This window comes from Haemaphysalis longicornis, unplaced genomic scaffold, assembly GCF_048455015.1.
Source record: "Haemaphysalis longicornis isolate Haplotype H1 unplaced genomic scaffold, Haemaphysalis longicornis Haplotype H1 scaffold_4, whole genome shotgun sequence".
Lineage (NCBI taxonomy): Eukaryota > Metazoa > Arthropoda > Arachnida > Ixodida > Ixodidae > Haemaphysalis > Haemaphysalis longicornis.
In genome coordinates this window covers 6,027,490-6,053,118 of record NW_027526361.1, presented here as the reverse complement: position 1 = coordinate 6,053,118, position 25,629 = coordinate 6,027,490, and the positions used below count along the sequence as shown (strand labels likewise).

General features: G+C 48.9%; 1 protein-coding gene across 15 annotated transcripts in view; it reads right to left on the bottom strand.

Moving 5' to 3' along the window:
• Nucleotides 1–25,629, bottom strand: part of LOC144178169 (bromodomain adjacent to zinc finger domain protein 2B-like) — a 121,264-nt gene that overhangs the window by 56,598 nt on the left and 39,037 nt on the right. For 9 of the 15 annotated variants that reach the window (XM_077705771.1, XM_077705770.1, XM_077705772.1 and 6 more), the window contains 10 exons: nucleotides 25,015–25,249; nucleotides 24,489–24,650; nucleotides 21,382–21,451; nucleotides 15,413–15,524; nucleotides 15,228–15,338; nucleotides 14,785–15,055; nucleotides 13,880–13,995; nucleotides 12,981–13,046; nucleotides 6,435–6,479; nucleotides 6,139–6,180 (listed from right to left, as the gene is read on the bottom strand). In XM_077705771.1, coding sequence (XP_077561897.1) covers nucleotides 6,139–6,180; nucleotides 6,435–6,479; nucleotides 12,981–13,046; nucleotides 13,880–13,995; nucleotides 14,785–15,055; nucleotides 15,228–15,338; nucleotides 15,413–15,524; nucleotides 21,382–21,451; nucleotides 24,489–24,650; nucleotides 25,015–25,249 — 1,230 coding nt within the window. The remainder of the gene's footprint in view (nucleotides 1–6,138; nucleotides 6,181–6,434; nucleotides 6,480–12,980; nucleotides 13,047–13,879; nucleotides 13,996–14,784; nucleotides 15,056–15,227; nucleotides 15,339–15,412; nucleotides 15,525–21,381; nucleotides 21,452–24,488; nucleotides 24,651–25,014; nucleotides 25,250–25,629) is intronic. The other 6 variants (XM_077705773.1, XM_077705774.1, XM_077705778.1 and 3 more) reach the window with 6 other exon arrangements.

The following is a 25,629-nucleotide window of genomic DNA, read 5'->3' as shown; positions in this document are numbered from 1 at the left end:
GGCAGTGATCCGGTTTGACTGACAAACGGTTTCGGGAAAACCTGCATCGTCATGGAGGGATTTAGCCTAGCTAATTCATATGGCCATGACTGATGTTTTATAGCTGGTTAATAATTGCACCTAGTTATATTCTTGCTTTATTTACTCTCTGGCTAATTCAGTTGGCCACGACTGATGTTTTATAGCTGGTTAATAATTGCGCCTAGTTATATTGCTTTATTTGCTCAGCTTATCATGCATCTTTACAGGCTTGACCGCATGCGCTAGGCCTTTTGCAAGTGCCGGCTATGGAAACGGTGTTTAGGCGATTCTTTGCGCTTGCGCGAACCCTGTGTATGTACTATGCATATGCAATATCGTCAAAGTACCCACTTTAGGGCTCATCCCCCCCCCCCCCCCCCCCCGGTCAGATACTGCATACTTCGGATACAGCGGACGTTTTTTTCCGGATTCAGAGCGTCCGTTGTAACGGGCGTAGACTGTATCAGTATTTTTTTTTTACAGGCCTCGATTTTTCATTGGTTTTTGTGCAAAAACAGAAGCTACTTCGCGTGTTCGGAAATCATGATGTTCTTTTTCAACCCCAAGAACGCACTTTTTAACTCTCATTTGCAGCAGTTGGGTCGCCGAACCCAGTACTTCAGGAATATGGAGCAGGCACAATACGCATTTGGGGGAGGGGACACACACACACCCGACTTGAACTGGAGTTGCTGTACTGCAATCCTAGGCAACACCTAGACAGCACCTCGAGACTCTGAAGCGAGCACTTCACAGGCATAAACAATAGACAGTATGTCGAGAAAACACGGCACAACCACAATCACGGACCACGACTTCTTTGGAAGCTTGCCGGGAGCGTGAAGTGTGAAAGATACGTTATGGAAGGAAAGCCAGTGATGCTACCGGCTTAGGCTGCTTTGGAGCAGCTTTTGGAGCAGGTAAAAATGCGTTTCGGAGCAGCAAAACCAGCTTTCGGAGCAGGTGTTGATAGAAGCAATTTTAAGACACGTATTGCATTCATGAGATAGATAATCGCTAAAAGCACACCCTTCAAGGATAATAAAAAATTAAAAGAACTCAGAACATGGATATTTTGTCCCAATTTTCATCAGTCTCCTGAAGAATGTCTGCATTGAACTTTTTTCGGCAGTCTGCACAACAAAAATAAAAAAAAAAACAAGCTCTCATTTTTACACAATAGAAGATTTACTATGAACAAACTAAAAATTGCTCATCACAACGAACATGCTGTGTAAAATCGAGCACTATTGGAAGGCTATCGTAGGAAGGCTGCATCAGTAGCGCCACGGCTTTGACTGCATACTTGAACATCACGCTCCTCCCCGTGTTGCACATGAGTCACTATTTAGCAGCGTCAGCGCTGCCACCGTAAGGGTCTAAAACGACAAGCCACCGATAGCAGCGCTATGTTAACAAAGGCAGCGGGCTGAATCTTGCCCCTTCACGACAAGTTTGCCGCAGGTAGCCCATTAGTCCCCCCCCCCCCCCCCCATAATTCCGAGACTATGTTAATTCCCTGCGAGGCCACATGCACGCATTTCGCCTTCAATTTCCACGTATGTGAATTCTATGCCTCTGTGAACTCTACGTGAAATCTAAGACGGGCGTCGTCATATGCGTGCCGTACTCGTTAAGCTCGGAAACGTCAGGCGTTGTGAAATTGCCGTACTTGCTAGCCGGTGCGCAGCCCGAACTATGTCACCGTTTCCTGCCTTTGCATACTATTTTCTCCCCCCTGCACTTTGTATTTTCTCATCTGTTTACAGTAAAATCTCGATGATATGAATTTCGCGGCACAGCGAAAAATATTCGTATAATCCGAAATTCGTGTGAACAACACAGACCAAAAAATTAAGCACTAAAACAAGACTTCGATTATTTCTTTTACTTTCGCGTGATGAAATCCGTGAAGTTTTTCTGCTTTTTTTAAACCTCCATGTCGCCGAGCTGTCCTTTCTGGACTCATCTCCGCACTCGCGCTGCCCAAGCTCACTCACTACAGGAGCGTTTTTGCATGCGATTCGTGCGCGTCGGCGCCCGCGGTCAGAAAATTACGCGCGACGCGCGTGGCAGTGGGAGGAGCCTGACGAATTGCGCCAATGGGAAGGCTGGGCGCCTCATGGCGGCAGTTACAAAGCCCCCGAGACAGCCGGCTGGCTCCGGCGGAGATGTTTAGGCTTAGCACCCCGACAGATATTCCATGGGCGCTTTCACTAGCAGCGCGGATGATTTTTATAGCACCGTTTTCGCTCACATTATTAGCTCATTTACCGCACAAGAAACTTCGCGTGTGCTTTGAGCGGCATTTTAAAGAGCGATTAGAAGCGGTCTCTTGAGCGTCCCGCGCCACTTCGCGACCGAAACCGCCGCCATGATGCCGCGGCCGGCCACGCCCCGCGCAGCGTGCGGGTGGTTTCGCGGCGGCGCCAGCGTGCCTGTGGAGTACGCGGCGCGTTTTCGCTAGCAGAAAACAGCTTGACCGTTCCTGGAGAAAGTGCGACAAAGAGGGCAGAGAGCCCGTACGTCGCCGTAGCTTGCTCGATCGGCAGTCGGGCGCCTCGCCGACTCGTTCTTATCCGCCGGGCACTGCAGGTCCGTTCGTAAGAGCCCAAATTCTTCCCATTTCAAACAGTGCAATTTCGCGGGGACTAATCAGAAATTCGTATCACCCAGAATCATATCATCCAGATTCCACTGTAACTACAACTCCTGCGTCCTCATCTCTTGCCTACTTTTCTACCAGCAAAACTCCGCAGGCCCCCGCTCGACGCGTACGCTGTCGGGGCGCGTTGGCGAGCGAGTACGGCAATTTCACGAAGCCTGACATTGTTGGCGAGCTTCACGGGTACGGCACGCACATCACGACGCATATCGCGGCCCGAAGACCGCGAGGCGGACGGTCGCGACGGCGGCAGCCGGTCTCGCGTGCCCAATAGGTGCGAAGCGCACTGCACAAAATTAACAGTCTCGGGTATACCCGAGACGGTTAATTCCGTGAGATGGGGAGACTGTTAATCTCCCCATCTACCCCTCTATAGAGGGGGAGATTTCACAACGCCTACGAGGCGCCAGCCGCAAAACGCATCATCGCCGTTATCGCAAGATTCGCAACAACGGCCAGTTTGCCTTGGCTTGGCTCGGATTGCGTCCTGAAAACGGGTACACCGCGATGTCGCTTTCAATGGGCAACCTCAAGTAGTTAGTTTCGTTTCTGAAAGGGATACATACACCCTTTGGCGCAGGTTGGGCGCAGAAGCGCCAAATTTAGAGGAAATGTAGCAGGATGTAGCAGCCAGAGCACTTTGGCGCAGTTTGGCGCAATTGGCGCAGCGGTAGCATCACTGGAAAGCTCGCACTACAGTCAAATTAATGGAGGTGCTGTCAAAAACAACAAAAGAAATGGCGATTACTTCACCAGAAGCTGCCTTCAAATGTCATTTCTTTTGTTGTTTTTGACAGCACCTCCATTAATTTGACTGTAGTGCGAAATTTTGGAGGCGAAAACCATCGCCGATTTGGGGGATAACTGCATTTCAAAGCCGTCGGTTGCTCTCGGGGCAAAAGAGTTAGAATTTTTAAGGTCAAACCCGTGAAGTCTTGTGCAGAGCGTTTCTCTTTCGCGCATGCGTCTTCTGGTTGCCCTCGCGTCAATTTGGCAACTTCCCATTTCTAAAGTTCTTTCGTTCTTTTTTATCGGTTTTTATCGGTGTACTTGCGTTGTATACTTTTATTGTCTTTTGACAATGTTAAACTTCTCAGCAGTTTTATTTGTATTGTTGTGATATTGACTACATCCTGGTTGGTTCAAATGAGGCATGTTGGCTGATAATGAGCACTATATATGTGGTGGTTGGGTTTTTTGTCATTAAAGTTGGAAGTTAGCGCTCTGTGTGTCGTCGTCTGTGTTCCTGTCCTCGTCTTTGCTGCGCTTCAATACGCCAGATGTACCAACTCGCCCTAACCAATACACTCCTGAACTTCAAATGTAAACATCCAGTCGCACTATTCAAAATGGCGGCCAGAGTCGACAGCGACTGCACGAATGAAAGATCGGAAACATCTTATCGATGCAATCACAAATTACTCTGTGTAGCGGGATAAAATTAAAATTTACAGCCTGTGTGCGCGATTTGAATTAAACTTGCCGAGCAAATAATGTGCTAACAGTGCGTTAGCGTGCGTTGATATCTCTCACTTTCGCAGAGCTGGCACATACAGAAAATCCCCTCGACTATTAGCAAAATTGAATAGTATATACAGTGGAATCTCGGTGATACGAATTCGGTTGATACGAATTTCGTTGTGATACGAATTTTCGAAATTCCCCGGCCAAAATGCATTGTGTGCAATGTAAAAAAATTCGGATGATCCGTATGCATTTATCTCTCCGTTGCGGGTGATACGAACGCGCGAGCAGACGGCCGCGGCGTGGACGGGAGGCGGGAGTGTTGGTGCGGCCGTGCGGCCTTGGTTGTGCGCGGGCACAAAAGCATTATTCCTCCCCCGTTGACGGTAATCCTCCGTGTGGGGAGGTGCTGTTCCGAACGAACCGAACGTTTCGCCCTCTCGACGCCTGTTCTTTCTCCCTCCCTTCTTTTATCTCCCGCTGCAGTCTCTTCTCTCTGTACCTTTCGTTTCCGCTGGCTGCAGCTCGGGTGCCTCTAGCTTCTTTTTTTTTTTTTTTTTTTGTATAAACCGCGGCAATCAAGCGTTCCCTCATTTCTGACGGCGATTGCCCTCGCCATTTTGCTTTCTCCGCATTCCTCGCTTCCGTCTATGCCCCGCGCTCGACCTATCCTGTTGTCGCCTTGCCTGCGCCACTTGCGCGTCGATTATGTTGAAGCGTGAACCGTATGGAGCGTTTTCTGCTCACGAAAACACGCCGCAGGCGCGCTGACGCAGCCGCGAATACCACCCGCATGCTGCGCGCGGCGGCAACATGGCGGCGTCACCGGCCGCGAAGTGATGCGGGTAGCTCGACCGACCGCTTCTGATCGCTCTTAAGAAACAAATGAAGTCGCTTGTACAGTAAAGGAGCTGATAATGTGGGCGAAAACGACACTACAAAGCATTGTCGGCGCGGTTAGGGAAAGCGCCGATCAAATATCCGCAACCGTGGTAAGCCTAAACATCTCCGGCGGGGCCAGCGTGCTGTCTGGAGCGCTTTCAAACTGCCGCCGTGAAAAGCGCGCCTCCCCAATGGAGCAAGTCGGCAGGCTACCCCCACTGCCGCGCGCGTCGCGCATAATTTTCCGAGCGATGTAGAATCTGACGCTGGGGCGAAATCGTCGACGCAGGCGTAAAAATAACACATGCGCCACGCCGACGCGCACGAATTGCATGCGGTTCACGCTTGAGTTCGTGTGCGTGCGTCGTGTCGGCGATGAGCGCACGTTCTTTGGACGCCCGTGTCGACGATTTCGCCCCTGTGTCAGATTCTACCTCGCTCGGAAAATGATGCGCGGCAGTGGGAGGAGCCTGCCGACTTGCGCCAATGGGGAGGCGCGCTCTTCACGGCGGCAGTTTGAAAGCGCGCGCAGCAGCTGGCTGGGCCACCTCCGCGGCGGATATTTGGCGCGGATGATATTTTATAGTGCAGTTTTCTCCAACACTGTCAGCTCCTTTTTACCGCATGAGCAATTTAGTTTACATCTTGAGCTGCATTTTAACAAAAGGTTATATTCTAGGCACTGTACCTGCACCTCTTCACGGCAATAGCCGGCGCCATGTTGCCGCCGCCTGCCGCATGCGCGGCGCATTTCCATTTTTTCTCGTTTTCTGATGATACGAATTTTCGGGTGATACGAATTTTTTTGCCGCCCCTTGAGATTCGTATGACCGAGATTCCACTGTATCTGATTTGCGAATCAAGTTATTCGCGGAGGTACTATTCGGTTCATATTCGAGTATTCGCACACCTCTACTGTTAACATATAGATAGTTGCACACTAAGTTAGAGCTGCTAGTGGCACTAATGTGCACACTGAGTTAGAACCCCTTGTTGCATTTTTACACAACATCGCACATTCGATCAAAGGGCAAAAAAAAAAAGGTTTCTTTTCTCAAAATAGTTAAAAGCCATCTTAGCAGCAGCAGAATAACATGCACGCTTACCAAATCAACCATGAGAAGCATCTCGCGACGTTTCTGCATTTCCTGCGAAAAAGAAAGGGGCGGAGAAACAAAGGTCAAAAATACTTTTCAGAGCAGTAAAAGTCAAACTGCCTTTGCCTCATCCCATGGGCACCAAGCTCTAACCAGGCCAAGCTAAACTGCTAGAGATCTTTTCTTCGCAGAAAGCTCAGCTCGTCAGCAAAGACATCGTGATGCTTCTTTGAGGCTTCGCAAGGAGGGAACTGCAGAAGAATGAGGGCCGATTGGGAGAGCAGCCCGAAAGCAAGTGAGCTCACCTGCTCTCTTAAGATCACAGCTTGCTGCCTCTTCATTTCCCTTTCCTAGGGATGGAAGATGGAAAGGCAGAGAGAGAGAGAGAGAAAAGACAAGCATTTTAGGGAAGCTGGTTAGTGGCCCAACAGAGTCGATTATTTCAGAGGGAAGGGCGGGAGCAGGTGGAGAAGTCGCACAACACAGCCCATGCAAAGCAGAAAAGCCTTCTACGAGAGAGAACTCAACAAAAACTGGTGTGGGGGGTGCAAATATTCAGTCTCTGGAACATCAAGGCGCATAACATATGATGGTCGATTTGGGTTCGAATAGGTAACTTGATGCTTCATGGTACTACTTGAAACTCCCAGACACAGAGAATTAGACCCTATATGAACCATGATGAAAACTGCTCTGCTATGAACTAGGCATCAGCTATATCGCACTTTGTGCACTTACTATCACCGTCACAGTGAATCAACAGCAGCAGCAACAAGCTTCCCTGCAGAGCGATTGCCCTGACAGGGGAACCGATTGGCCGTTTGTGCTGCCACGGCCGCTGGATGAGAGCGCACGCAAGGTGCGGCCTGCCGCGTCGCCCGGATTTCAACGCGCGAGGGCGTGAGTGGCGGTGTTTACGTTTGCCGCCGCTTGACTCCCTCATGGCGCTAGCGTTCGGGGACTGGTTTCGGGACGGAGCGGGGCGGTCCCCGTAGGAGAGCGCTTGCGCCGGCTGAGAGATAGCCAGCGCACTGGTTTTAAAGATGTTGTCAGCCCTGGGCTACTCAACCGCAAAAACTGTCTGTCCGTATGTATGTATGTCTGCCACTCTGTCACTCGATCCAACCGCCTGGCCGTGACTGAAGTAGCCAGAAGTTAAAATAATTCTTCAATAAGATATAGGCAATACATTTTCAATCTAACAAATCTAAAAAGATGCCCCATACTAGACAACATTATTTAAAAAAGATGATATTCAACAAAAAGATGATAACCACCGGTTAGCTTTGTCTGAAAAAGACTCACACACAGCACGTAAACCGCGTTGCACAGTTTAAAGCTGCAAGTTGATTAGTTACAGTTCAAGCGGCAGGTATTTGGTGGGACTTTATTCGTCCGAAATTTCAAAAATGTCACCTTTTCTTGGGAAACGCGGTGTCGACACAAGGGAGAGCGATCAATATTTGCCGGCGACGTATTAAAGCTTGCCTTAAAGACACTTCTTTGCAAAAACATGTTGGCCGGGCGGAATGCGCACCTCGTAAAACGAGGACACGCGATAGGATGGTTCAAAAAGGATTTGAAAAGACTAGGCATTTTGCTATGCGTGTCTTTTGATAATTTTATACTGGCTCGATCATGTCTTGCCGCGCATAGAGATATGGGTTGTTTCATTTTCGCAGGCACGACAATGCCTTTATATGCGCTACTGAAAACTTGATTACAGAGGTTGTATAGAAAGAAAAATAAATGCACCGTGCTGTACAGTTCCTCCGTTATTTAATCACCGATTCAAACCCATATGCATTTATCCCTGAAGCTAACGGCAGGGCTCCTGGAGCAGCACCAGTATGTTCTCAAATTAGCGCGCTCTAAAGACGTTGCGGTAGTTTTGCTCTGTGAACATACTACGCTTCAATTCGAAATAATTTTCGTGGCGTAGGAAAATTTTTACATACGTTATCACGTCAGCTTTCTTTTTTGAGCACCCAAGCATAATCTCTATGTAATGCAAGATGTGTAATGCCTTGTATCTGCACAAAAAATGCGTAATTCACGCAGTTAGAACAATATTTATGATAGTCAAGATGTAGATTGTTGGTTTAAAATAGCAAAGAAAAGAAGAAAATGTGAAATGGAAAAACGGTGTTTGAATGCTTACGCATTATTAGGCAATTTTTGGAATTTCTGTACAATTTCGTTGTTTCTTTTGTGTCCGGGCAAAAATTTAGCTTGCCAAGCTCGCCAAATTTTTTAAAAATTTTTTGTCGACCCGGACATTCAATATGCTCTCATTAATATTTTTTCGAGGCTACAGGGAACAAGTAAAAATATCAGGTAGAAACTGGAATCGCTTTTTATTCAACTGTATATATATATTGTCAAAATAAAAAAAGGCCGACCAAGCGGTGATAGTAGTATTACTTCATAACTAAACAGCGTGTAATCAATTCATATGTGCCGTGAGATTAAATGAATTGTAGTGTTTTATTTAGCGCACAAGGAAAAACCTACAAAAAAGTTGGTTATGTCTTAAACATTGAGAAGTGTTGGCACTCATAAATAACAAGCGCCGTCACAAAAAACATTGTTTCTGCTTGTCCGGAATTTTCATATATTCTCTGCAGTCGCAGCTTGCAGACAAAACGTAAATCTCTGCCGGGCGTGAGGTCACAAAGAGCATGCCGGGCGATGTAAGACACAACGTTGTGTACGACACAGCAATGCGAGACAGAAGGCACACTATCAACGCGTAATGCTGCTGCTGCGAACGGAATTTAACTTGCATCTTGACCAAATGAGGCTCGGCCGCCGCTAATCGTGTTTGTCTTTTAACAGGCGTAACATTAGTGCTGGTAAATGCCTTATGTGGAGCGTGGAACGCCGATGATAAGCCCACACTTCAAAATAAGCGGCCCGAAAGCCGGCGTCCTGCGGCCCGCGCTCGCCGCAACCAGTCCCGGAACGGTGGCGCCGCGGTGGCAGTATTTGGCTCTAGGCGCACTCACGCCGCTTTGGAGGCACGCGGCAGGCCGCACGTCAGTGCGCCTTTCATCCAGCGGCCGTGGTGCTGCTTTTTACATGGCTAGAGAATGGAGACAGACTTTGGATCATGTTTTGACACCAAAAACCACTATTTGGGCACCCCTCATTACACACACTTATGCAACACGTTTCACACAACTTAATTAAGTCCAGTTAAAACAATGAAAAATGTATAGCAAACTGCCAGGCAGTTGTGAGTTGCCTACACGAAACGTACCAGTTAATGCAACATTTTTCAAATCAAAATCAAATCACAAGATTTTTATTCTGTACAAAAGTCATGTTACAAGGTTAGAGTATAATTTAGCCGAACTGTAACCATGCCTTAAGGACATCCCTCATACTGGTACAGTGGAACCCCACTAATACGTGCTTCGGACGTATGATGACCCGCTTCCTATAACGGATCACCGCGGTCCAGCAAACTCCCCACAGAAACAATGCCTTAAAAACCCCAATGGTACGATGCTTGGGTGCACACGGTCTGCTTCACACGGCAGACCCTGGCGCAGATAAACTGGCATTTTTCCTATCTTTTACACCGCTTCGCCGCCTTGTCTTGACCTTTACTCTTAAATCTCTCATTAATGTGGGGTAGAGGTCCAAGAAAACCTGTTTTTTTTCTGCTAAGAAAAATTGGTTAGGCACTAATAACAGACACACAAAATGCAGATATTTAACAGCCTTTTCAATAACACCAGTTTTTAAAATGTTTTCATACATCACAGTTGTGAAAAAAACATCAATACAAATTTTCGTCAAGTTGTCAAAGAAAATGATAAAGAAGGAGTCGTGTATAACAAACCACCGATAGCAGAAAATATTTCAAATATACATTTTGTAGGGAAACATTTCAGAAACACGTCCTAGAAAAAATGCTGACCTGCGCGGAACAGTTAGATATCTGACTTTGCATTTACAGCCAGCACAGTATTCGGGACAAGCACACGATGCGGAAAAACATGCATGGAGTTGAGAACGAAACTCGGTGGCTGATGCTTGTTGATGGTGACTGTCAGTTATCTCTCAAAACATAAACTTGCGGTTTATCATCATCTTCTGACTCACTATTGCAGCTTTGCTTGCAGGAATGAGGTGTGATGCGCTAGAATCGTGCCCTGCAAACTTTGGCCGAGTAGCTGTTGTGCGATGAGAGAGATCAGCACTACGAGCCTCCTGCACTGCAGCACCACCAAACATTTTTTAAAATAAAACAGCACAAAACTTATTTGAGACTTCGTCTGAATAGACAGTTCAACTAAGGATCAACACTAGACCTCCGGAGATACCCTCGTATAGAAACTGAACTGGCAGGCAAACAGCTGGCGGTGTGCAAGGCCGGTTCGAAGCGCTTTCCTTGTCAGAACAGATGTCTGGTGACTGGGTGTTACCTTTTGAATTGCGTCAGAAATTCTTATCACAGAAATTGGGTTAGGGTGGGGTGATATCAGGAGCAGCATGCTTTTTTCAAGGAACAGTAGCGGATGCTCAAGGCGCCATGGCAGGTAGGCTTGAAGTTTGGTAACTGCATAGTAGCACCAAATATGAATTTCACGATGCAGAAACGAAACCAAAACTGTTGTGAACTGTTTAAGAATGGTCCTGTGGTAAGTAGAACTACAACACAACTTAGAACAACGAGTGCAAAGGCAGTAAAACTGCCTAAAATTATAAAGTAACTTTGCAAACAGGCACTGCTTGACATTTTCAGCCGGTTTCAGATTATTACTGTCAGTGCGAGCTGACGATTGAAAATCATCTTCTGATTCACCATTTGTGCCCTGATAACAAAAATCAAACGCTGATGCAGAGAATTACGCATTCTTCTTTGGAAGCAGTGACGCGCTATGACCACGCCCCTTTTCCATACCCAGGTAATGCAAGTGCGTGTCAAAAATCATGTTTTTGTTGCAAAAATGAAAGCATAACTGATTTTGAAAGGACATTTTCTGAGCTAACTCCAAATAGCGTTACTTGTTCCAGCAATGCCTGGAACGCTACGAAAAGGGGCTCCCAAGATATTGTTCAAATTGAACGATTTTGAATAGGCGCGGTAACGAAAGAGTTAACCCCCGTTTGACGCTGCTTGATGTCAGCGATGACCCACTGCGATGACCGAACACCTGCTTTCTTCGCCCGCTCGATCCACGTCTCTCTGCTTATCAGTGTCCTTCAAAGCAGCCTTGTCCTTTGCCAGCCACCTTTTTTCCGCCACCGCCTGGTACTATCGTTTGTCTCACTTGGCCTTGGCACTTGGAGGGGAGGTTTGAGCTGAAGGTCCGCAAATCACATGAGAGCGCGCTAAACATAGTAGTTTAAGTAAGTCCTTAGCCCAGCTGTCGCGTGAGGCCGTCTACTAGGCCGCATTTACCTGCACCCCGGTCATATGACGCTTTCGCCCGCTCCCTTGAAAGCCGTATTATTGGGGTTCCACTGTAGTATGTGTCACATTATATGGTCTAGATTGGTAAATCCCCACCCTTGGTTGTTCACGGCTTGGGCGCATGGTGTGACGATATGACATATGGGTTTGGCTGGTTAATGGGCATCCTGAATTGGACAGATGAAGTCACTCGTGGCCTCCTGCAAATCCCCCATGGGGCATGAATTGCTTGTTTGGCTACACAGGCGGCTCGGCTGAGGGTGAACGGCTGGGGATTTGCCAATGCCACCACTGCCAATGTTTGACCCAAGAACGTTTCATGCTAAAGCAAACCCACTTCCCACCGTGCTGGGACCACCTGCACTAGTGTGTTCACAGCCATGCAACACGAGTGCATCACCATGAAACATCGCAGCTAGGAACAGGAAGTGAAGGAGGAACGACACCCAGCGCTAGTTCACCTTGGTGACCCGTCCCTGGCTGCGATGTTTGTACCGCGTTTTATTGCTCTAAAAAATTAGCCCACGTTCAGGCGCCGACAAGTACGCTGGTTTTCTCTGCTGTCCCCATAATAACACCCTTAAAAAGAAAAGACAAATTCATCGCACAGGTTTAAAGTCTGAAGGTTCAATAGGCAATGCTGCAGGAACTTGGTACTTAGTTCATTTTTTTCAAAATCCACAGAGTGCTAAAAAAACTGTGTCTGCACTGACACTCCCGGGTCGCAGTGCCCTCAATCCCGCACAGAACAAAACAACCCCCCTATGAACATAACCATGCAAAGAAAAAGGATGTGGGGCAAATCAGTTGCACATTAAACGATGGATATGAAAAGCAGCCAATTCTTTCAAAAAACAAACGCATTTCGTCATCACTTGCCAGCACAGCAGGCAAGCCATGCCTTAAGACACTACGGGGGCACTAGGGCTAGAACCCAAATGAGTCCATTTCCTCGCTTCAATGCACATGCCCAACACCACAGAGCAGCAGCATGCAGGCGGCAATCGACAGAATGGTGCGCCAATATGGTATTTGCCCAAATATCGGTGGACACACTCGCTCTGCCCAACAGCCCGTTCTGAGGCACCGCTAGCACGCCCCAAGTAAGAAATGCTTCTGATGACCCCATTATAACTTTGTTCTGACATTGCTGGTAGTCCCTCAAGAAAGTATACAGTGCAGTAGAGACAGGGACGAGAGAAGAACGAAAACAGCACGAGTGCTGTTTTGTTCGTATCTCACCCTTTCCTGTGCAGGCTCTTGTTTTGACCTGTCTGACTTGGCAAGCGTGCAGCAACTTGAAAATAGAGTCCTGGCCCTCCACGCTCTCCCCCTCATGGCCAGCTGCGTGCCACTGATATTTGGGCCAACATGGCTGTTAGTGCGGACACTCGGGGAGAGGGGCACACCCTCTAGACCGTACCTGGGCTTTGCGCACAGCGTCGTCTTGGCGCTGCCTCTCTAACTCGTCCTTCCTTTTGCGGCGAATCTGATGCAGGGAGACACCAGCATGCAACATCAAACAGGCCTCCTCCTGCCCTCCTCGCCCACCACCCAGAAAAAACACAACAGAGAACCGACATCGAGCCAATGCTCTCTCCCGAGAAGGCATGCGGTCACATCACCAGGAGACACACAGAGGAAATGCAGCATTCACAAGACCGCAAAAGGAACGAAATGAAGGAGCCACCATCAGACTAATAGGCAGGGTTAGCAACGAGTTCTCACCACCCAGGCAACAGCATGTTCTGTGACAGAACAACATCTTGAGAAACGCAGTTTTGGAACTCCTCCACTCGCTGCGCTAACACAAAAGAACCAAACAGGGATTGTTCAGGGACAGTGCAGCCTGCTCCAAGAGCCAGCACAGATGTGGGGGGGGGGCCTTGAGGGGTGCCTTGTTTGGTTGTGAATACTAGGACTAACAGTTCTGCTTGGGCTAGCTGTTTGAACAATCTTGTAGTAGAAGCGCAGCATAGTTACGCAAGAGACAAGTGTGTACACACAGGCATACATGTGGGTATGTGCCTGTCTCTTCACTTGTTTTTGAAGCTCCTTAAACTATGCCCCGTTTCCATTTCTCAAGAACACCATGAGAACACAGAGGAGCAAGAAAATGAAAAAAAGGTCAGCAGTTCCTCAGCATGCTCCATGGCACAGTTAACCTGGATGGGACAGCCGTACCAGCCGGAATGCTCTAAGTGTGCTTGCTTTCTATGAAGAGCGACTAGAAACCGCCAAGTTACAGGCCTCGTTTAGGCAACGAAAAACGGGGCACAGCGAGACAAGACGTGAAGTGCTGAGAGGGGGAGGAGGACAGACCTCAATCATCTGCTGAGTGCGTAGCTCCTTCTCGATGCGTTGCTGTTCCAGGCGCTCGAGGCGTTCCTGCTGCTTCAGCAACTTCTCGTGCTCCTGCTGACGCCGTGCTTCCTCTGCTGCGGCCACAGGGGAAGAATGAATTGTGGGCGACATCGCAGGAACCTCGATGCACTAGGCTTCAATTAGCCACCTTCAATAGGTGCCTCACTAGAGTGGAGCATATGAGCATCCTTTATGCCTGGCAGAAACAAAGCGAAGCCACTATGCAGTGGCTTGTATGTGCTGTCAGTCCCGATTCCAAAAGCCTTGAGAATGCATTTCCTTGTGAAATCACCCACGGGTGAAGCATTTCATGCTTGTTAGTTATAGTTTAACTTGCCCATACTCTAAGGTTGTTCTCGACCAAGGCCAGGGTTGCTGACAAATGTGCCTCAGTGTTGGCAAGTACTTGAACCTGCATTTTTTACAAAAGGCGCTGCTACCGTATTTATTTAAATTTGCCGGCCACGATTTAAAGCTGACCGTCGAGTTGGAAGGCCAGAAAACAAAAAGAATTCCACGAGTGTGAGTTTGGTAAAAAAAAAAGGGTGAGGATGACAACCATCACAGAAGTAAAGTGGAAGTTCCGAAATCTGCCCAGGTTCACTCAACATTCCCTACTGGTTTTGTCGTTACTGTCCTCGTCACTGTCACCGCAACATGTGTCGGCCGTACTGTTTCGAATGAGCTTGCAGACGAGCTTTGCGGAATGCCACGCTCCCCCTCCAACGACAGACACTTCTGAACATCTGCACCCAACCCCTGCCTGGCCTAGAGGCTCTCTCTGCAGCAGGTCCAACTTTTTGTTGGCAGCGGAATGGCACAAAGCTGCCAAGTGAGCGAGACAACAGGGCTCCTCTGCTCACCGTGCTGCTGCTCGAGGCGCCGGTGCTGCTGCAGCAGGGCGGCGGCCTCCTGGGGGTCCGGGGAAGGGCGGCTGCGGGGCCGTCCCCTCCGAGCACCCGACGACAGGGCCGCCAGGGGGGAGGAGGCGGCCAGCAGGGACAGGCCCCCTCCCCGGGAGGAGGAGGAGGAGGAGGGAGGAGGGGGAGCCAGCAGGGAGGGCATCATGGGCACCCCGCACAGCAGCCGCAGGCGCAGGGACATCTCCTCCTCGCTCAGCACACGGCAGCCACCCTGCACGGCCCGGCATGGACACTCTGCACAGGGGCCTGTGCCCAGCGGGGAGCTCAAAGCGGCAGCACACGGCTCTTGAGCTTAATCGCACAATTTTCTTCTTGGCCAACACAAACAAGGTGTTCACACAACAGCTGCGCTTGCCTGCATCACACCCACAAACATGACTTACATCCGTGCCTTCTCCACCGTTGATGGATTCAATGAAAGTTCCCACGATCATCCTGGAGCTGAAGCTGAAGTTTTCTCTTCCAATGTCAGTGATGTTGTTCCTTTGTAAGTACTGCAGGACGGCAAGGGAGAAAAGTCACATCATACCCCCCCCCAAGGGCTTCCTCGTCACATTGGTGCACTCACCCTAAGCACTTCTGGGTAATTCTTAAGTTTCTTGCCACAAGGAGCAATGTAGATGACTTCCCCCTTCACACCGGACTTGCTGAAACACCTGATCCGGGTCTGCCTCTGCCACCTGAGACAACAACAGAGGGGTGTATAATGGGTTTGCATCAAAATTATTTTCACTGAAAACAATTGATGACTCTTAAGGGGATGCGAGGGTCTTGAAATGAGCTTCTTTATTAATTGGTCTATGATAATGAAAATCACCGTGCATATGTGTTTTGTTTTCCTCATTTCAAATATGTATTTAGTTTTTATGTGGCATAATTATGTGGCATAAAAAATACTGGAGCCGAATTAAGTAATTTCTTATGGGCCGTTAAGGAGCTTTTTATTCAAATTTTTCGAAAATAAATGGTATGAATGTGTAGCTTAAGACCTGCCACACATGCTGATGCTATTTGTATTCCTGTAAAGATAGTTGAGTGGATAGAATTAGTCTAATTATGCCAAGTACAGTTTTCAGAAAACTTAATGAGCTCATATTATTAACCATAACTATTATTTGAGGCACATTGAGTCATTTAAAATAGCTTCAGCATGCAATTCATTTCATCCTGAATTCAATGGTATAACGTTTATAGGAATCCTTTGATAAAAACAACCTGAAAACCTCTGTAAGGCTAGGCACATATGCAAAAAAAGGGAAGCTGAGAAAATCGCAGTTAAGTTTTACTACAAGTAACAGCTTTATTTATTGAGCATGCTTTAGAATGTAGCTTTCTTTTTGCTCAACACGAGCGTACCAAGTTTGCTGAAATCAGTTCATGGGTAAATTATGAAATCCTCTATACACAGATGGCACTTGGCAGAAAAACTGAACAAAAGCAAAGCCACAACGTTGCTTCAATTTTTCCGCTGTTGGCAGCGCGCCGTCTCTCTTTGGCGACCAAGGCCGCTGTGGTGCCAATCGTGCACCACAGTTGTAAACGTTTATTTTGTTATGTTACTGCTTCATTCCTTGCAATCAAAGTGGCTCCAGGGCGATTTGCATCGCGCGAAATGAGTTGCAACGAAGGGGCTGGTAATGGCATGCACCACACTGTTCTGTAGGTGGGATAACCACGTTTTCGATTTAATCTACTCACATATCACGTCCCCCCCGCACGTTGTCGCAGTGCGAGCATTTATCATTCTCAAATCGCTCATCTCTACCGTAACTTGCCGACGAGGAAGTGCGCGCCGGGATGCGGGCCGACCTGCCGTGACATCGTTGATAACAGAATGAACACACTCCCTTTGCGCCGTCGGCAAGCAGGATTCTCCACTTAATCATTTCTTTTTTCTATGTTCTGCTGATCTAAAGATAGACACACCTTAGCGCACCCTCAGGCGTAATCATATCGCTTACACTGTCGTCTCGGCAGCTCGCAGGTGCGCTAAGCTTCCCTCCGTCTCGGCGCCGTTCTCGCGATAAGTCGTTGTCAGACACGCAGAAAATCGTATTCCAGGCGCTTTTAATACCGCTCGTTTTTCCTTTCGGTTATCGTAAGACCTATTTACTTTATTTTTACGCTGTGCGGGGCTTTTGCCAGTCCTTGCATAGACGAGTACATGAGCCATTGCACTGTGATGAGTGTGCCGAGCAGATGACCCAGTGGGCCCAGCCAATGAGATTGCCGCCCTACAGTCACGTGCAGTCAGTAGCCATTTGGGCGGCGCTTTGCGTCTCTTTTCTACCCCGGTTTTACTCGCAACCAACGGACGAAACAAAACGGTTCTGGCAGGTAATTGAAAACGAAAAGACGACCTTCCGAATGAGACCAAGAAGGACAGACACCATAGCGCATGTAGAACCCAAGCGGCGAGTCGCCGGAAAAATGCTATTTTTGCGTCGAATCTTGGCCGACTTTAGCGGTCGTCGGTGCTATAAAATGATATTATGGCTCAACTACATACTCCTGGGTCTTGATATTTGGCTGATCGGGAGAAAAATAGCTCTACTTTCCAAAAATGGTGATTTCAAAAAATCGATTTTTTGGCCAAATTTCAGGATTCAAGACCCGCGTCTCCCCTTGATGGGAACATCATAGTCATCAACAATAGAACATTGCAACTTCAGCCGCGTGTGAGTCTTCGCGCTGACACTGACACATCACCGGAATTAGTTTCGGCAGCGACGCGCAGACGATGCCTGCAGCTCCACCAATCTGGTGGTGCGTCACCATATTGCGTCACCTGTCCCATCGCCTGAACTACCTCGGGAATCCTGACCTGGTCCAAGCACGTCTTGTCGACTTGACACAAGGTATTACACCGCAGAGGAGATCGCCGTGCGTACGGAACACGGTGACGAGATCAAGCGCAGCATGGAGACCAAATCACCAACGCAGCGGAAATTTGACCTCCTTGAAGTGGATCTGCAGCACTCGGAGGTAGATTCCGGGACAGATTTTGACTTGGTGGATATGGCAATGCTGGAAGACCTTTGTGCGCACGTCGAGTGCAGCAAGTGCGGGCTGGCGGCGCCGGATTTGACATGGCCGACAGCCTAGGCAGAACGGACTCGCCATGAGGCTCCAGGTGACGTGCTCGGTTTATGAACATCATGTGGAGTGTTTTTCGTCACCAAGAACAGAAGGATCTGGCAACATCACTCCTTTTGAGGTGAACGTAACGGCTTTGAAAAGTATTGAAAGCATCTGAAAGGGGGTGTCTGCTCTGTAGGATTTTTGTGATGGGATGAACTTATCCCACAGAGGATAGATAGCCTACACCTGAAGACATTCCAAGCGCACTTGAGAAAAGTGGTCCAGGTTTGCGAGGACACTGCAGCAGTCTCTGAAGCAAATAGTGTGTGTGTCCTCAAGGGCTTGTACAGGGACCTTGCTCAGCCGCCAAACAACATTGATGTGATGTTTGATGGCACGTCGATGACCAGGGGACGGTCGTCGCAAATTGGAGTGGTACAGCAAGCCTTCTGCAACTTGTGAAAGCCTCCCCCCCCCCCTTCCACTTAACACTTCAGCGTTGCAAAATCAAAGCCCAGTGTTTTGTCCCAGGATCACCCGAACGTTTTCTGCCACAAGCCAACAAAGCTTGCCTTTCAGCTACTTTTTTTTCCCCCAAAAGACTCTTTTCAGGGCCAATGACGTGATGCATTTGCAGAGAACACACTGCACAGTGTCCTGCCCCTGTATCCTCTCAAACTCTGCGCAAAAATGACTAAAATAGCCTCACCAAAGAACAAAAAAAAAGGGGGGGGGGGGGGGGGGGGACGGCATCTGAAGCAAGTTTCACCCCTCCCTCCTCTGCCGTACCCAATATTCCGGGTACCAAAGTGCACTGTAATGAATGATGCCAGTTTACGAAGGACTGTTGCAGTTTTGAAAACGCCAGCAAGACGGCAACCGATTTCAAGTCGATAAATTTTGCTGAATTTCTGATGGTGTACGTTCTTGGCCTCTGGTATCTCCAGTTGTAGTTGACATCTTTCGAATCCAAAGACAGATTTGAGAATGGGAAGAACATGTCTTTCTTACAGAGAAATATTGCAGTTACACTACTAACCGTTCATTTCATAACACAAGGCCAAACTTCAAATGCAGTTTTCTCAGTTTCATATTTTTGTCATTTACCTCAGCCTTACGAAGCTTTTTGGAAACTTCTTTTTGCTTCATAAGGTCAATCTTGGTACCATTTTTTTCAGTACAACCTGAGGTAGACGATGACATTCCTACTTTTCCTACTTAGGGTATGCATAAATAATGACTTGCAGTTATTTTGATGAGCCAAAATATCGAATACTGCCATCTTTTATACTTGACATATTTTTTTGGGATGCCATGACTTTAGAGAAAAACGAAGAATGTTATCAGTTATGGGAACTCTCTGGCTATCAATTGATGTAATAAAAAGCTACAAAATGCAATGCAAAAGTTCATTAAAGCTGCGTAAAAAATTACCTAATTACCATTTCAGGGGTGGAAGCAGGGTCTAGCTTTTTGGAGCAGGCACGGGAGCAGCAAAAGTCTTATTTTGGAGCAGCTTTGGAGCAGCAAAAATCCCATTTTGGAGCAGGTTTGGAGCAGTTTGGGGGCTATTTCGGAGCACTTTTGGAGCACACTGACGGCTTTAAATAATGCGGCTGAGCGCACTTTTAAGAGCAACTAATCCAAAAACTGCATGAAAAATAGAACTGGCCAGAATTATTTAGCAGGGGCGCAATAAATCAGATAGGAGCTGTCACCTTGATATTACCCTTTACTCGGCACTGAAACCTGCTTTATGCCAATTCCTTTAAATGTAGCGACTTTTTAGCTTTTATTTGTATAATAATCAACACTATTTATTAAAACTTTTTTTTTTCACTTTTACATTGCACAGGAGGTCCCCTTACAGTCTTCGACTATGGGACCTCCTTCTGTATATTTTGCCCGTGTTATGTATTTTTTGTAATAATAAACTGACTGATTGATTGACTATGTTACTAACGGTGGCTGCTCTTTTTAATTTTTTGGTAAAGTACTTTCGAGCTAAAACAATCGCATGCAGTGCGCCGCCCCGCTGCCGCCGTCGCCGCAACCGCGAAATCAGGCGTCGCGAACGTGCCCTACCCGCGAGGCACTCGCCGAGCGCGCATCATCTCCCATCGATAGGCCCGAACACGAAGAACGGCGCCGTACAATATGATGCCGTATTGCCAGCAAGCTGCTGCCGCCGCGTCGACCGAGAAGGCAGGCATCATAGGCAGGCAAAGGCAGGCAGCGAACGAATACGGCGATTTCACGACGGCTCGTTTCGTGGTAGACACGAAGGCGAAAGCGGACACGGCATCCCATCAAGACGCCCGTTTTCGCCGCCAAGTCGGGCCTCGTCGGCGCGCGAACGAGTACGGCGGCTGTGTGGCGCGCTGCACGCAACTGTTTTAGCTTCACACCACTTCTTTCATTAAAGCAGCGCGAAAAATTCGGCTTCAAATGAACTTCTGATGCAAAAGGGCCGTTATTAACAGCGGAGCTGTGGTTAGCGGCCCTAAGTTAGGGGTTCGTGCGCGCCGAACACTCCCACTGAGGAACGCTAACGCGCACGTGTCCCGCAGCTCTCGACTTGACTCGACAGCGGAAAGGAAAGTGATAGCGGCCGCCGCAACACTAGAGGAGCGTGCGCATGCGCTCGGTATCGTAGAAGAGCCTTTCGCGCGGAAGCTCGCGTCGTCGTGCGCATGCACTCAGTAGCGTACAATAGCCCACGCGCGCAGCGGCTTCGCAGTTCTCGGTTCGTGCAGGTCCCGAAAAATTTGACTTCAATCACCAAAAACTACTGATGCGAAGGATGTGCGAAGGGGTCGTTCGTCTTACTTCGAGCAGCTGCAAATTCCAGAGGCCATGCCTCAAGTTATAACACTAGATAACTGTTCAAAGTGCTTTTACCCATGCTGGTGACAGCCTTCCGGGAAAGCCGCGGCGATAACAACGTTGCGATAAACTCCACGAGGGAACCACGAGTGCACCGAACTGCCGTGGCTATGGATGCGGCGTGGATACGGCTGCGTCTATTATGATAGACAAACAGATATGATAGACATACTGTTGCCGTTCCTTTTTAAACAGGTGATCGACGGGAAACCCGGCGCTCCGGAAAGCCAGCGCTCAGTGTTGCCCGGACGACGACAAGACTCGGCTAAATTCGGCGTTGTATGCTCTCAATGGACAATAATCGCGCAAATTGCCGTTTCTGCGCAGCTTGGCGCAGCAGGGCAAATTGGCGCACAATGGCGCAATTGGCGCAGCAGTTCCACCCCTGCATTTAGACTTCGTAGGATAACTTTCAAACTAGCAGCAGCAGCTCAAATATAATTGCATATTTGAAATCTACAGAGAAAAATACATTTGTGTGCAAGTTTTCATACGTTTGTACCCATAAATAAAAAAGTTAGTTTTTAGACCCTCTTCCCCCCTTAAAGGAAACTGAGAGATGTGTCTTACCCATGTTCCAGGGGGATTCTGACCTCCCGTTCATCAGTCACATAGCACCGTCTTCGTTTTGGCGAGCCTTCTGAAACACACAGGACAAGCAGTGCAGCTTTCTTTAGCTCAGTGTGGCAGCAGAACTCTGTGGTAAAGCAAGTATTGACAAGTCGAACGCCTTCTAGCACACCTTTCTGATAGGAAAACTGCTGACAATAACACCGCTGAGGTAATGCATGAGAATTGACACAGACTCCCAAGATTGACACAGAGAGGGTGGCGGGTAACGGAAGTGTAGGTGGGCAGGTTGCTTTGTCGTATGCGCCGAGTGCACAACCAGTGGCTCCTGCGGCCACGATTGTTCGCTCTGTAGGTTTTAGCTTTCCTCCTAGACCACACCGCAGTCTCACTCACTTCCGGCGACCGTTTACGTTACACGAAACGCCATGACATGGTGTGAAGAATGAAGTGAGCTTTTCCATTGGTAATTCGTCGGCAATTAAAGCATCTTTCCCCGCGGAATAAATGTCGACAGCAATTCGGGGCAGTTGAACTTTCGCCCGAGTCCAACTTGCTATTTGCCTTCAGTGTCCCTTTAACTGCACGTCAGTATTCAAGGTGGGAAGCAGAAAAACCGGTTTTGCCTTCCAAGCCCTAGCTTCTGCTACAGACCAGATAGAATGATACTGTTGGCCTTACTGCACTCCTTGATTTGTGGACAGCTCACTGGTACCTTGCTCAGCTGCATCACTCCAGCAGTTTTTTCGCAAAAGCTATAAAAACGAATATAAAAATCTGAACAAGTTTGAATGTAAACGTCTTACACAAAAAAAAATTTTATATCTATAATCAGAATGAAAAACTACATATGTCCTCCAATTTTTACCATCATAACTGTAAAAATAATGTTTTTTATCAAAGACCCATGTGCCCCCTTAAAGGGCTACTGAAGCACTTTTAAAACCGGGCAAAACTCAACTTTTTACAATTATTACATTGGTCAGTTTGTGCCTGTAAAGTTTTTTTTGGTCATTTTTAGCTTGGGGACAGCGGTATTCGTCGTTAAAGTTGACCCTACGCCCCGCCCACTGCTTCCTGCCACATCGCCGGAAGAGCGAGAGACTGAGAGGCAGCGACCGGAAGTAGCGTCATATTCAGAAGACGGCCAGCGACGTGCGCCGCCGCTTCGCTGTGTCACAGTTTTCTGGGCGAAGTTCCGAATTAAGCAGGCGTGTATTCTGCACTTTATTAATCATCATTGCCTTAAGTTGCTTCCGCGTCATTTTTTTTAACCGTAATGCTACTGTGTGATTCCCTAAAGCGACTCCTAGATACCAGAAATTTCCTACCCGAGCGCCCGTGGCTACTACATTGCCTTCATGCTACATTGCCTTCACGAGTAGTCGCGGGGCCGGCCGTGTCGTCGAGTGCTCTGTGCTTCATACGCGAAGCGACGGGCTCAAACAAATACGGAGGTACCCCAAGTTTCTGATCCATTATTATAAGAGAATTAGAAAATTTGTGTGACCACAGCACTCTAGGCTTCCCGAACTTCTTGCTCGTTTTCTCGATCAACGTTGTTGGCTGTGACGACAGCTTAGCTGAATAGCTAGATTTTAAGAAGAAATCAAGCAAGCTGAAAGCATGAAGCGTTTTCTGCGCGCGGAAGCGCTCCGCACACTCGCCGGTCGTGCATGCCCGTACGGCGCACGAAACGGCTCGCACCCCACATGCCGCGGCAGCGACCACTCTTCGCTGCCGTGCAGAATCAAGGCCGTCGCGAAAAGCAAGGTAAACGTGCAAGAGAGGATGATAGTGTGGTGAAAAATTGTGCTAGGGATTGTCATCCAAAGTGATTTCGAAAGAGGTGATCGAATTTGTATCGCGATACGGAGCGCCGACCCGTCGCGGAGGCTCGTCGACGGGCCTGCCCGAGCAAGAGATGCGGCGAGAGGCCGAAAGATGGCGTTACCTGCACGCAAGAATGAGCACAGCACCAATCGCTAGAATGACCATCAACGTAGGAATAAGGTTCCACATGCGAGAAAGGGGGTGACAATATGGTGAAAAACTGTGTTAAGGATAGTCATTCGCAATTGTAGAAATAGCGGTGACCAACTATCTCCTCCCTTGGTGCTAAACCTAAAGTCCCCTACATCACCGGCGATCCGTGCAACCTGAGCCGGCTGGAGCTGTTGGGGAAGGCGTTCTAAAGCTCGTCGGGGACCAGCGTGCTGCGCTTGGGTTCCTCTACCTTTTGGGGGGCGACCAACGTTCAACTCCCCTATTCTAAAACATGCGTATGTGCAGCAATGCCACGTTCCGCTGACTGGCCGAGCTGCGACCCGGCACCAGCACCTCAGCGCGATACGGCGACTGGCGGCGGCCGCGCTGCCTGTGCGCATCGCAGGCCGCTGCACAGAGCTTGTTGCCACCTGTCCAAATGTAAAATCAAAGTTTCACATTCGAGGATGGCGATTATGGTGGGTTGAAAAATTGTGCTAGGAATTGTGGCTAGCGCTGGTAGTGAAAGCGGCAAACCAATATCTGCACAACTTCCTTGCACCCAAGAAACAAGTCGGCCATGAGTCGTCGGGGGAGAACCCCTTTCTAAAGCTCGCCGCGAGCGAACCTGTTTTGTTTATATTTCCCTCAGGCTCTCCTATTCTAAGGAAAGACTGTGTGAGCCCTCCATTCACCAGAGGACCTTTTAGCGCGTATCTGAACGGGAACAGAATGATATCTTCAGGCCGTGCAGTCCCCGCAGCGCCGGCACTTCCGAATATGACGTCATCTGCCGCCAGCCAGGGCTCTCACCGTGCCCTCGGGCAGGGGTCGTTTGTTTTGACGAAAAAAGATGGTTTGGGTGTATTTACACGTAAAATAAACATGTTTTTCGAATTCAGCGTCAGGAAAACCATAATGTAATGCCCCCAACAATTTTTTTTTTGAAAAGCTCTTCATTAGCCCTTTAAAATCCCCTCTTTAAAATTAATTCCTCAGTGATGGCAGCAACATTTATTATTGTCACGTGAAATCGTGGTGAGGTACAAGCTTTGCAACCTTTTGATTAAAGCGTACAATCTTTGTGGCCCCTTCTGAGAGGGGACACGCACAAGACTCACCGTGCTCGTCTGTGTGGCGCTTGGAGACCCTCTCGGAGAACGAGGGTGGAATGCTGTTGCAGGTGCTTGCCGGGGCTGATTTCTCAGTGTCTTCCGTGTCGGACGCACCGCTGATGGACCGTGACTCGCCCACCGCCGACTCCGAGTCGCTCGAGGAATCCGCTGAAGAAGAGATGTCACGGGTCAGAAATGGCCGCACACACCTAGGCCTGCCACGACCCTTTGCTCCGCACCTTCACCTTGCACCATCTCTCGCCACTCTGTAACAACACTACGTCACCGCCACCGCCCGTCGCCCCTAACAGAGAGATGCAGCAAAAAGGACGGCCGAGGCTGCAAGCGCCCGTCCTGTTGCCCACTTACCACACAGCTTTACATGACACACATTAGGTGGCGTGTCCCGTTGCCCGCTTTCTCAACTGCCGCGGTGCTTGTCTCCCCCTCAGTAAGCCGTGACACACGCTCACACAAGGCCCACCTACAGCTGACTGACGACAGGTAGAAGAGTAGAAAGCGGCCCACGCACCGCCCACGGAGGGCTCCACCTCCTGCCGCTTGGAGCGAGGCCGGTGTGGGTCCCGGGAGGCCTCGCCATCGGGGGAGCTGCGCTTGGTCCCCTGGCGGGGCACCGCCTCCCGGCTCGGAGGCCGCGCCACAGGCCCTCCACCGCCCAGGGGCGGCAGGGACGGCGAGCCCAGGCGCGACCCCAGGCTGCTGGACGAGGGCGGCGACTCGAGCCCGAGATACTCCGATTTGGACATCTGCACCAGGCACCACCGATGTAGGCCGAGCAGAGGGCTGCGCTTCCACACTGGGGCTCTGTGATGGTCACGTCTCCGACTCACCGCGGACAGTCCCCCACGGCACAGAAATATATGTGAAAAGCCCATGCCCCCTCGCTTCTCGAGGAGTCCGAGACCGACGACCGAGAAGCCCCGCTGACATGAAATGCAAATCGTCCCTGCCTTCAACCCTACCGGTTCCTGTCCCCAAGCGTTCATCCCTTGAGCACCAGGAATGAGTATCAGGGCCGGTGCAAAGTCTTAACAGTAGAATTTACGCAACTACACATGCACGTTAGGTCATGCTATCATCCAAGTGTGCCTGCTTGATGCCACAAATGTGCCTGAACTTTCCAATT